The 13909-nt window shown below is 37.7% G+C and overlaps 1 protein-coding gene across 1 annotated transcript in view; it reads right to left on the bottom strand.

The window, feature by feature from the left end:
- Window positions 1–9317, bottom strand: part of LOC124710846 (splicing factor 1-like) — a 48227-nt gene extending 38910 nt beyond the window's left edge. The window contains exons 1-3 of the mRNA XM_047240958.1: window positions 8998–9317; window positions 3946–4077; window positions 3011–3086 (exon numbers count right to left, since the gene is read on the bottom strand). Of these exons, the coding sequence (XP_047096914.1) occupies window positions 3011–3086; window positions 3946–4077; window positions 8998–9115 (326 nt within the window). The 5' untranslated portion in view covers window positions 9116–9317. The remainder of the gene's footprint in view (window positions 1–3010; window positions 3087–3945; window positions 4078–8997) is intronic.
- Window positions 9318–13909: the final 4592 nt, after the last annotated feature.

Raw genomic sequence — 13909 nt, 5'->3', positions numbered from 1 at the left:
AGATACTTTGACAGTACAAATCAGTTAACTTTAAAATTATGCTGTTGAAAGTTAAGAAATTGCAACATATTACTGAACTACAATAGAATTAAAAGAACTGCATGACATACATGTAACTGCATTTATGCAACACAGCAAAAACATTGGTGTCTGAATTGCAGGATTAATATAATGATGAACTCTTTGTAATGAACTATAACCAAGCAATACTGAAAATTATGTTCACTACTACACTACACAAATTTAAATTAACTATGTTTATTATTGTTCCACTGGCGTACTAGTTTTCAAGGCTGTAGCCAGTGTCTCTGGAAATTATGAACAATGGGTGCCCATAGAGCAGCTACTTTGATTTAAACTTCACCATCTGTTGATTCATTCCAGAATGCAGAAATTATCAACAGTAACTACTTCGGGGTAGAACTTTAATATTTTCATTCTTGTTGATGCCACATTTGCATTATACAGGGTGATTCAAAAAGAATACCACAACTTTAGAAATTTAAAACTCTGCAACGACAAAAGGCAGAGCTAAGCACTATCTGTCGGCGAATTAAGGGAGCTATAAAGTTTCATTTAGTTTTACATTTGTTTGCTTGAGGCGCTATTGACTAGGCGTCAGCGTCAGTTGATGCTAAGATGGCGACCGCTCACCGCTCAACAAAGCTTTTTGTGTTATTGAGTACGGCAGAAGTGAATCGACGACAGTTGTTCAGCGTGCATTTCGAACGAAGTATGGTGTTAAACCTCCTGATAGGTGGTGTATTAAACGTTGGTATAAACAGTTTACAGAGAATGGGTGTTTGTGCAAAGGGAAAAGTTCTGGACGGCCGAGAACGAGTGATGAAAATGTAGCACGCATCCAGCAAGCATTTGTTCGCAGCCCAGGAAAATCGACTCGCAGAGCTAGCAGACAGCTGCAAATTCCACAATCAACTGTATGGAGAGTCCTACGAAAAAGGTTAGTTGCGAAACCTTATCGTCTGAAATTGGTTCAAGCACTGTCTGCAGCTGATAAGATTAAAAGAATCGATTTCTGTGATTTTATCCTTGCTCAAATGGAAACAGATGAATCTTTCGTTTCAAAGATTGTGTTTAGTGATGAAGCAACTTTCCACACTAACGGGAAAGTCAACCGTCACAATGTCTGTATATGGGGCACTGAGAATCCGCGGGAAACAACTCAGTATGAACGTGACTCGCCTAAGGTGAACGTTTTCTGTGCCATTTCAGCCAATAATGTTTTTGGTCCTTTTTTCTTCGAAGGTGCTACTGTAACTGGACTACAGTATCTGGAGATGTTAGAGAATTGGCTGTTCCCTCAGCTCGAACAAGCAGCACAACAATTCATATTTCAACAGGATGGAGCGCCACCACATTGGCACTTATCTGTCCGTAACTACCTGAACGTCAACTACCCGAGGCGATGGATCGGCCGCCAGGCAGCCCGTGACAGAGCACTTCATCACTGGCCTCCAAGAAGCCCTGATCTTACCCCCTGTGATTTTTTCTTATGGGGGTATGTTAAGGATATGGTGTTTCGGCCACCTCTCCCAGCCACCATTGATGATTTGAAACGAGAAATAACAGCAGCTATCCAAACTGTTACGCCTGATATGCTACAGAGAGTGTGGAACGAGTTGGAGTATCGGGTTGATATTGCTCGTGTGTATTGAACATCTCTGAACTTGTTTTTGAGTGATAAAAAACTTTTTAAATGCTCTTTGTAATGATGTATAACAGAAGGTTACATTATGTTTCGTTCATTAAATACACATTTTTAAAGTTGTGGTAGTCTTTTTGAATCACCCTGTATTTATAAATTGAGAATATATTTGCCTGACAATTTTAAGAGATTCCAGGACCAAAACTTACATTATGTCTCTTAATGTCATTCAGCTAAAATGTTTTTTCATAAATCTCCAGTGACTGCAGATAAGTCTTATTTCAAGTTCTATTGAGCACATACCAGTGCAAGGAGACAGTATCAAAATATTCTCCGTATCAACACAATCTTCTTGCAAGAACTGGATACCTTAGACAAAGGGAGGTTGTGCGCGAAAACACATACTGCTGTGGAAGATTCTCAATAAACTTATGTTAAGCCTAAATACCTAAAATGATTTTTTGCATTTACCTCCAGTAAACCCTGCTTGTAGGCTGACAGATTAATTCTTGTTATAATGAAAGTTGTGTTTAAGGATAACTTTAACAAATTATCACATCACTGTTCACACCCAGGACAAAAGTATTAAAAATTTCTGCAGGAAATGCAGTGGCTAATGGTAGGTTACTTAAACGAGACTTGTATGGACTATCAAATGACAGTGAAATAATAAAAAAAAAGGAAAATTTGAACAATTGGATCATTTGTCTATAGTAAGTCAAACATCCAAAGCATGCAAATTACAGGTTACATCAGTAAGTGTAAAGTGCTATGCCTACATTTCTTGCTATGGTAGTGTTTACAGCAAATACTTGGAATGAATGTCATATCCCAAAACAAAAAAAGTTCAAGTTACAAACACGTTGTAGGTGTAGTGCAGTGGAAGCTGAAGAAGTGTTCCACTTATTGGCATTCATTGGTTGTAAAAAATAGCAAACTCAGAAATAAACAGAAGCCACTGCAAAGTCTGCATGAAATTTGTTTAATATGACTACTTTCAAGTCACAATTTCAGATGTGACTTATGCCTCAACTGGACACAACAAAATTAATATGAATATAAATATTTCAGAACAATGATCTACATTCAATTTTTTTACTTCTTAGTATCCTGCAATTCAAACTAAGACCTGATAACTGATTAAACTCTCAATAAAATTTAAGCTAGTTATCAGCTGTTTCAAACCGTAGTCATCCAACCTGAAATGTCCATCCTTGTAAAAAAAATATTTAAGTTTCCAAACCAATACAAAGCCCATGATAGAAGTAATGATAGGATGGCAGATAAGACTTCTTCAAGATGATGCTAAGCTGAATAGAAGTGGTTATTTTTCATGAAGCACACCTTTCTTCTGGGTTAACTGGTATCCCTAAATCGCCAGTGCGCAGTTTCCTGCTGATTTCTTCAATCTGGAGCTGAACTGAAATTTAATGGGTTAGAAAAGGGCACAAAGCCCAAAAATTAGAAAGTTACAGTAAATACTTGATAAGAATGAAAAAATTTGGTATATATCACCTTCTAAGACTAGTCTGATAAGTCAACTACAGACAGCTTTCATACGGAATGCATAAAAGAAATTAGTCATAACAAATAGAAAACACATAAACTTTTATCTTAAACTAGAAATAATTAACAATTTTTACATTTGAAGTATATAAAGTGATGTTTCTCAGATACAAAAAATGAAATATTTTCATCGATGAAACAACAGGAATAAATAATGGGCCACTACCCAATTAAAAATGTGATTACTCCAAGAAAATCATCCCCCCTCCCAATTACAGGGTCGGTATGTGACCCTACATATACATAAACTGTGCAGTGTGAAAATAAGAGTGATGATGCTTGCAATAATTTATTGTCATACAGCAATTTAATCTTCACCAGTGAGCAATTTGGTTTATGAACAGGCTCAATAAAACTGCAAAAAATAATTATAATGTTAGAACATACTGAATTTGGTATTACAATGAACACTGCAAAGTATTATACGTCCAACCTCACTTGGTCAAAGATATTGGAGAAAATTATGACATCAAATCCTGATCCCTTTCTAGTTACCTATGGAATCAAGAAAAAAAAATTACAAAGATCAATCACCCATAGTATGAACCCATTTACCTGTAAGAATATATGAATATTCAGTAACACAGAAAAATACATAATCAAATCACCTATCATATTTTTTCACTGGTATCACACGTAGCCAAAATTGTTAATATATAAACCTGTATCAGAACAACAATTAATTAACCCATAATGTTTTATACAAAACTCACCTAAATATGCCTGTTCCTGCTGCTTACTCAGGTTTGTGGGAAGAACAGTTGGCATTCCCGGAATAAACGTCTTCTCTTTCTCATCACCTCCCCATCTGGACCTGCGCCTCTTTCGCCGCTCTTCCTTTTCAGCTACAAAGAAATATCTGTTTTGTAATGGTTTTCACTATCAGCTTCTGAAACTTCACATGCTACAAAACTTGCTGAATGGTATCAATTAATTACAAAATGCATAATTGGAACAAATCCTTTTTGCAAAAAACAAAAGGTACTCAAAGTGCACGTATCACATACACCATGTTTAAGGAATCACAATTACTCACTCTTTATACTGATGTTCCTCTTGTTAAGAATATATGAAATTATTATTCATACATTATTTTCACTAAATACTTATGTTAGAAACCAAGCATCTCTCTCTTCTCATTTGTTAAAGATGTCCAATACTAGTTGCTGGTGTTAACCACCAAGTATATCTGATGTTTTATCAGCAGATCACTTCACTTCATGATTACGAGTGAAATGGATAACATCAATTTCAAAATGTCTAATGCCTAACAGATTATACACATTTTTTTAACATAAATATAAAATCTGCAGTAAAAAGCAACTACACATGAAGAAGAAAAAAAAAGTATATAGCAAAACTAAGGTTAACAGTAAGATCAATCAACACACTAAGATTTGTTTGCACAAATCGCATATAAGCAAAAAAATCTTTGTGGGTAGACCACAAATCCGTGCAGACCTGGGGTTAGCACAGAGCCTGAACAAAACTGCTCACATATATGGTGGTAACTCCATGTCAGTTCGATGCAACACTCAACCCAACCCACTCGGATCTCTCTAAAATTTGGAGTATCCAATGATCCAAATAAGACACAAAACTACCAATCTGGAGGAGAGGTATATGACAACTGTGAAGAAAGTTACAGGTCTACGAAGTTTGGGGATTGTGTGAAATTTACGTGCATGTCTCAACATAAATGGCTATAATTTTGGTTCTAATCTGAATATAGCAATGGAAATTTTTACACTGAAAAGTTAACAAGTAAAGCTTTACACTGATATGCAACATGGCAGGTTTCTAAGAATTTTACATTCAGGTCATTGACCTTAACCTTTGACATTTATACCTCAAAACAATGCAGATTTTTTTAATATACTGTGTTGGGGCAGTATGCTACTTGCTAATTGTTTCGTGCATCATGTTGTCGATTGACACCATCATGTTTCCAGAGTGGAAAAACAGAATGTGTGCATTTTGTCATGCTGGTGGTGGATGACAACAATCTAGTAAAGCGTGTGCCACATGGAGCACTTTCGTCTGCTTTGAATAGGGAAGTCAACAGTCGAACGTTTGTTGTGCTGTTACATGTGCTGTGGTGTGTGGAATGTACTTGACACCATTTCCTTTCTGTTTCGAACCTGTCAAAAATTTATAGAAGACAAAGTTGTTACAAGTTTGTTAAAGGTATGGTTACTGTGTGTGTATTATTTTGGTGAACTTTTTTGTTACATTGTTAGTGACATTTTTACAAATCTGGTTGTCACTTGACATCACTGTGGCGTTGCGCGTTCATGCTGCATGGACATTCTCATTTTTGTAGATACCATTTTTTGTGTTCAGTTGAATTTATTTTGGAATCTTATTCTTAATTTATCTGATGGATATTCCAATTATTTTCATGCATCACATAGCTCATTTCAATAAATACTTCTGTTTTTCAGACTAATATGGTGAAACTTTCCATCAAGGAAACCGAGAAGATTCTATAAGAACTCAATGACAGTGAGCTTTCAGAGCTCTCAGACAGTGAAGAAAGGACATGAAACTGTTGGAGATACAGCAGAGACTAGGAATGAAGAAGCACAATGGGAGTGCCAGACCTCACAACATGAAAGAAACACTCTAGAAGCTGAAAAAGAAGTTTCACCAAGCAGAAAATGAACAGCTGCAAGGTAACTTCAAATGGCAAAAAAAGCCTTTCAGGTGCCTTGACACTACTTTCAGTGATCCAGAGAAGGGGAGAGAGTGGGGGATATGCATTTCAGAAACTGTAAGATGGTTACCATCCAGTATAAGCATAAGGCATGGCAGCAAGCAGATAAAAAGCATGAGCATTCTGGAGATTATGATTTTCATAAGTGTGAACCATAAACTGATGAAACGTACAAATCATCTGTGACCGAAGTGGGAAGAAGCCATACGGAGCAGATTAAATTCCATTTGAATTATTGAGATTCTGCTAGACTATTCCATGGCAAAACTGCTATGCAACATATATGAAAAATTTTAAGTGATATTACACTTCAAGGAGAATGCAACAATTCCAATTCAAAAGAAGTCAAGGTGTGGTGATATGAATGTGACAGACCCATCAGTTTCATAAGTCATAACGACATGAAATATTTACACAATAATGGAAAAAAACTGATAGAAGATGATCCTGAAAAAGATGTATTAGGAACCCAATAAAATTTAGCAACACTCACAGCAATATTGTCTAATGATGCATCTTAGATGAGATATGAGGATAGGAAAAATCTACATTTATAGCACTTGCATATTTATAGAAAGCTTTTTGCTATGTTGACTGGAATACTCTCTTTGAAGCTAAAGGCTAAAAGACAGAGCAACAGGTTACTCTTAGCCATAATTTACACACAAACTAGACGGCAGTTATAAGAACAAAATGATCTGAAAGGAAAGCAGAAGTTGAGAAGTAATTGAGACAAGCCTGTAGCACATCCACAATGTTATCTACCTGCAAGCAGAAAAGGATCCCAACCAGCAATTTTGAAATGGAACTAAAGTTCAAGGAGATAAATTCTGATGTTTGCAGATACTGTATTTATGCCAGAGACAGAACATGAAATATCAGTTGAATGGGACATATAGTGTCTTCAAAAGTTATTTGACGATTGTCAAAAAATGAAAAGTGCAATGGAAGTATGGTAGCCTCATTAAATAAGACTACTTGGCGGGTAGAACAATAGACAATGGTGAAAGCAGACATTATATAAGATGCACAAAACTGGCACTAGCAGGAAAAAGTGTTTCTGAAAGAGAAATTTTGTTAGCATCAAATATAAATTTCAAAAATGTTAAGATGTCTATTCTGAAAGTATTTTTCAGGAGAGCAGCCTTGTATGGAAGTGAAACGTGGGTGTAGTACAGAAGAGAGAGCAGAATGCTGAGAATTAGATTGGTGTATCAGATAACATAGGCTAAAAGTGAGATCGATTTCTTAAGGGTAAAGGGGTTTCCTAAAGTATTTTTGGATGCTAATTTCGTGTAAAGTAATTAGAACGTGCATATTCTGACAAATTTAGAATGTCTGTGAGCTATGCAAATTATAGCTTTTTAATCTTTATAATAATGCCAGCATTGGTCTGTGAAGGTTTGCAATGCAACCTGCAACAAATAGATGTTTAACTATATAGCCCACAATACACTGATGATACCGTAATGTTTGGATCTACATGTTTTAAATATTGTTTTTCACACAACTTCAGAAACAAGTACCAAACTGACTGATGCCAACTTTTGTGAATTTCTTACCTTCCGGAAGTTATATTAATGCTCCTGACCAATTCAGATACATTTGTGCCAACATATTGAAAAGGCAGCAAAGCTTTGTCAAAGAAGTATATTTTGGGTACTTTCACATCAAGGTTGGGGATCAGGACACATCATGAGTCTTACATCAAACATGTAAGGAAGGTCCCCTACTACCTACGCATATAGGCCAGTCATGCGAAAGACGTGCTGGTATCAAAACTATATAGCCAATTAGAGCACCAAAAGTTGTTGGAAGATCATACCATTCGAGCCAAAGGTGGATGCAAACAACCTCTGCCTCCACTTCACATAAAATCTTACATTGTTACACAAGGCGAAAGTTCAGCTCCGAAATTTAAAAACTAACAAAAGGTGAAATATATTAAGACAGACTGAAACAAATTTAAAGACCTTTGATAGCCTTTAAACAAGTTGTGAAGTTTCTCGGCAACTCACAATGATTCGTAAGAAATATGCTGGATAATTTCAAAGTATTGAATGTCTCAATGAGCATGAAGCTGTACTTTCTGGACTCCCTAGAAAATCTAAGTCGGTGAGGGAGGGACTGGGAGAAAGATTCCATGAAAAATTAAACAAATGGAATGAGGATAGGTACAGACTATCAGGACCAATAATTTTGCAGCTTGATAGCTGACTACAGCCAGATGTTACACATGGAGTGTCCACATTCACTGCACAGAAGAAAATGTAACATTTGCTGGGTGGTTTGGGCGGAAAGACATTAATATTATGGCTTTCATCTTCGGTATGACGAACATAATACTTCACTATAATGTTAGGAGTGTTCTATTTTTTTATTTTAAAAAAAAGTGTGGGTATCAGTGTTTTGTTTGAATTCTGTGGGCCATCATCATTACTTTGCGAAAATACGCCATGCGATAATATATCAACATTAGTACCACAAAATTATGAAACAATTTCATCTGTACACCTACATAACTAGTGAAGTACTTAAAAGTAGAGAGGCACACCTGAATATTTACATGCAACAAAAAACGTTGACAACAGGAAATACCCTAACCAGAGGGGCAAAACGTAATGTTACCACTGTTTACGGAACGTTTAGAAAACCTTTACTGTGTACAAGACTGACAGATAAATGTAATGAATAAAATAATTCAGTGTAGATCAACGCATCACAGCTAAGACTTCACGCAATCTGTCAATGAGTACACATTCTACTTTACTACCTCATCTAAGATGCATCTTTAATCCTGAAGGGTTACTTTATGTGACATGAAGACGTGCGAGTCGTGCAATGAAATGTTTAAAACTGTAAACATAACCTAATTTGAAGAACTGACTATTTCTCTCTCAAACCAACTTACGAGTCGATATCTTCCAACGTCACAGATGCCAATAAAATTCATCAAAACCTCATTACAAGTATATATTACACCAAACCGGCAGTAAAAAACTAACAATACTTCGGCTTCACAATCCAAATTTTCATTAATTAAACTAACCTTCGGTCTCCCGTTTTTTCGAGTCCTTCCCAGTGGGTGAATGGTTAGAATGGGAAGAACTTCTACCGCTCGAACCATACAGAACTATTTGGGTCTCACTAGTCCCATTAGAGCTCATTTTTTTTCTATTGTTGACACCCAGAGTTAGGGATGAATCACTATAACACGATTTTCCTTTAAAATATATACATATGCTGCACCTCCGCTAAAAACAAAATGGCGACCTAGAAAATGCCACACAAGCTTCAACTCACTACTGATCTTTGCTTTGCAGATCTTTGCTCGGGTACCCTCGAAACGTTCATTTCGATATCAACAAATTGCTTTTAATTAGTTAACAGCACTTAACGCCCATCTACACGAAAGCGACCTGCCTATACAGATATACACCCAAATCTCTATGCATGCAATAGATCACTGTAAATGTGCTGACTGTTGTGTTTATTGAGGGACAAACCGCAACCTAAGAACTGCAAGTTATCGATTCTAACGAGTTCTTGCTGTTCTCGAGATCCGATGTCGGTTCTCGGCTTTCGATTCTCGCTTTGTGGTGTCAGAAAATTCTGGACACAAACGTTTCTATTCCTATCAATAGCGGAATCACTGGCAACGTAACACTTAATTACATTTCGCATCCGTACTGTAATGTTGATACTGTTGTCCAAAGTAGTTGTATACTAGTGCAGCGCTTTAATAACAGCACTGGAACAATCGCTATAAGTCTTGGGTTCTAAGCTCACGAAACAATTATAAATTTATATTTTTAAATCTTAATTGAGATAAAATTATTAGTTTTATTGAATTAATTGATTTAAATGTATATTGTTTCATTTCTACTCCGTCACTGCATCATTCTCATCGTTGCAATTTCGTATTTATCTGCTGATACCGGGCAACCGACTTCAAGTACAAAGTCTGACCTGTACGGGAATATACACAATGGATGTACGAGTTCAGGTCGTAGACGCATGGTTGACGACATATGAAAGTTTGGGTCTGGGTGTCAGCCGTGCACAGACAGCCAAATGATACGGCAGCCGCTTGCGATTAGTGGGAAACCCGAGTTCGTGTCCCGGTCTGCCACAAATTTTCATTGACATCATTTCCATCTATAGCTGATGGCAGTCCTTACACACAATTGTGAATTCATTTGACATGTTTCGTATTTCCTGTGGTCGCCACAGTGCTTGTTCCTTTGCAGATGTATGGGGTCAACAGAAACCTCCGATCTTACTCGTCTGCTTTGACCCGTGACGTAAACAGAAACCTCCGATCTTACTCGTCTGCTTTGACCCGTGACGTAAGCGTGTTGTGGTGTGTGACGTCATTACGGCGCGGAGTTTAGTCTTGTTTTTGTTTGTGGTGCTCTCTGGTGGTGTGTTCATGGTTTTCGTTTGTTTTAATTTAATGCTCATTGCTGTATGTCGGGTGAGGTTGTTATTGAGTGTATTTGGTTGTGGTTTTTTGTTTAGGAATGGATATGAAAGACCGCCTTAATAGTGTTCGGTTGAGGGCGATGATGGGCGAGACAGCGTTAGAACTTATCAAGTTCTTACAACTATTCGGTTTAATCGCCGAAGTTGTTAAGTGTTCTCTTTGCCTTGAGGCGATGAAATTGGTTAAAGTTCCGGCCTCTCGGACCAGCGATGGATACATGTGGTGTTGCCGGAAAGATGGCGTATGGCGTTCTATAAGGCGTGGTACCTGGTTCGAGAAGTCTAGATTGGGCATGCGTGAGATTGTGCTTATTACATATTATTTTTGTTATAGATGCCCACAGAGTTTTTGCGCGTTTGAGACGGGTGTGAGTGAGAGGACTGTTTTAGACTGGTATTCCTTTTGTCGTGAAGTGTGTTCGGAATTTATTAAGTACAGGGGTAAGTTGGGTGGGCATGGGGTGCTTGTGGAGGTGGACGAGTCGCAGTTTGGTAAAAGGAGGTATGAGAGGGGGAAGTCTGTGGCTGGTCTTTGGGTGTGGGGGGCTGTTGTTCACGGGGGTGGGGGTACTGAATGTGTTTTTAGGGTTGTGGAGGGGAGGTCGAAGGCTGAATTAGTGGGGTTAATTGAGGAGTATGTAGAGCCCGGGTCCACAATAGTTTCTGATGCTTTTTCTTCTTATAGGGGGTTGGGTGACAGGGGATTTAATCATTTAGTAGTGAACCACAGTCTAGAATTTAAGAATTATGATACTGGGGCTTGCACTAACACAATTGAGGGGATGTGGGGGGCGGTTAAGTCAGTTCTTGGGAGGGGGAAGAGGCGCTCTTCCAACCTTCAGTCTCATTTAGATGAGTACTGTTGGCGGAAGAGTGTCCCAGAGGCCTATTGCATTTTTCGGGTTTTTTTAAGGGCTGTGGGTAAAATGTATAGGCCGAAAGTGGTTAGTTAGGGTGCATTTGTGTGTGATTGTGGTGGCCAATCTAGTTTGTGGGGCTGGAACTTTTTTGAGGTAAGTTCCGTTTTTTTTTTGTTTTTGATGTGTGTTTTGTGTCAACAGAAACATCCGATCTCACGCGTCGGCTTTGACCCGTGACGTTAGGGACCTACACATTGATCTGTAGCGTAGCCCTGAATACGAGGTTAGGTTGGGAGGTTTTTTTTTTGGCGGGGGGGGGGGGGTCAGGGGGGGGCTGCGCCCCCCCCCTGCCTGGCCTCGAGTACCACTTGTTTATTATTATCTTTGTTCGATCGTAATTTATGTGATTGGGAGCTGTTGTAGATGTATGTAGGTGTAAGGGAAGTGTTAGATTTTTAGGTTGGTGTTGGGGGATGTGATCGGTAGGTTCTGTTGAGGTATATAGGTCAACGGAAGTGTTCGATCGTAATTTATGTGATTGGGAGCTGTTGTAGATGTATGTAGGTGTAAGGGAAGTGTTCTTTTTTTTTTTTTGTATTGGAGGATGTGATCGGTAGGTTCTGTTGAGCTACATAGGTCAAGGGAAGTGTCCGATTCTGGATAGGAATGTGTTTTTTGGTATTTGGTCAGTTTTGTGATGTTGATTTATTTCGTTGTTTTGCGTGGTTTTGTATGGCGGTCGGTGGCTACATTTGTGTATATTTAGTTTGTCCCCACCCAAAAACCCCCAATTTCCCACGCTTGTCCCGTTAGAGTCATGAGGCTTTTTGTGAAACTTGTGTATTTCAGTGTTTATAATACATATGCGATGTTTTTATATCCGCCATATTGGATAATACGTATGCAATGTTTTTATATCCGCCATATTGGAATTGACGTTTATAGTCGTTTCCGCTACATTTGTGACGTCATGGGTCAAAGCCGACGGGTAAGATCGGACGCTTCTGTATTTCCGATGTATGTATATCCAAAGGAACTTTGCATCATAATCAGAATAACACAGGCACTGCAATATCATATTAAAAGTGTAACTTGCAAGGCCAGTAGTATCATACATAGATATTGCTGCCTCAACTGGGAATAATATAGAGTTTCGAGCACCACAGCAAAGGTACAACATGCAGAAAACATAAACACTATCAACACTATCTGCATTTTGGCAATGGACAACAGGGATGCCAAGGCTGTGAGGGAAAGACTTACCAAATCAATTAACTATGTGAAGGACATTCTCAAAATTAAAGCCATTACATTGACACAATAAAAGGATAATCTTAGAACCCGTAAACAAAGCAGACTGGAAAAAAATTATCGATTAAGTTAAAACAATGGCGAATATTAAATTCGAACTACCTAAAAAGAAAAGGCCTCTACATTCAATATATGACATACCGAAAGAAATGAGTGACGAAGAAATATTAGAGAGGCTCTATGTATTAAATGCAAAATACCAAGTACAGAAATCTGATTTCTTGGAACAGAGAAAACTCTGCTTCGAACTGGGATGCCAACTGAGAAACACATTTCGTCAGACCATTGAACTAACTCCATGGCTCTGGAACATACTACTGGAAAGAGGAAAGGTGTACAAAGGATTCTAGGAACTTAATATTAAAAATCACAATTCATTTCCGAGATGTTTTAAATGCCATCATTTTAACCACACAACGAAACATTGTAACACTCAACATATATTGGTCACCTGACTAATGAATGCAAAAACGAGTCAGATGGATCCATACTATGCCATTATCTCAAGAGAAAGTGCAACAAAAGCAGCAAAGTCAACCTATTTAATGTTTTTGCAATGACAAATTGCTAGGAAACACTATGGAGAGTAAATACGACTTCATAAAGCTAGAATCCAGTGCAACCACTTAAAGTAAACTAAAATCATAATTCACATCATGCGCAGTCAAAGCGAACAAAAAAGTTGGGTTGTTTTGAAAATCAGCCTTATGAAAACACAATTTGTTTACTTTTGTATTTACCATGACATGTTTTGACAACCATGTGTCATCTTCTGTGTGTCAAATTTTATTTCTTAAAATTACATCAATAAATGAACAGCATTATTATACACTGGCTTTTTGTGCTCCTTTTGTCGTTTTTTTGACAAGATGTCATCTGCAAAAATTTTTATTCTGTTGCATGTCTGTCTGGCATCTCAATCAACGGCTATTCAGTGTACTGTCTGCATACAGTTTTTCTCGCAATTTTTGCTCGCTGGTTCACTTCACATGGACTTACACAAAATGTGGCGAAACATGATCTGGGCAGACACTTCTGACTCCATTCTCAGTGAGAGGTGAGATCTGATATAGAATTAACAAAATAAGAAACAGAATTAGAAAACATGATCACAGAGACAGAATACATAATACAGTATGAAGAGAAGTTGGACAACCCAAATTTCAATGCCAACTTGAAAATGGTACTTTTGGCAGAAGAGAAGGGTACAACATGGCACATACTACATACAGCAAAAAAAGGTCCACAGGATGGAAAACATACTGAAGAAACAAGGCCCACAAATATCATTTTGCACAAATAACA

The sequence above is a fragment of the Schistocerca piceifrons genome, chromosome 1, assembly GCF_021461385.2.
Source record: "Schistocerca piceifrons isolate TAMUIC-IGC-003096 chromosome 1, iqSchPice1.1, whole genome shotgun sequence".
NCBI classification, from domain to species: Eukaryota; Metazoa; Arthropoda; class Insecta; order Orthoptera; family Acrididae; genus Schistocerca; species Schistocerca piceifrons.
Note: the sequence above shows the minus strand (reverse complement) of the source record. Positions and strands in the feature narration are given on the sequence as shown.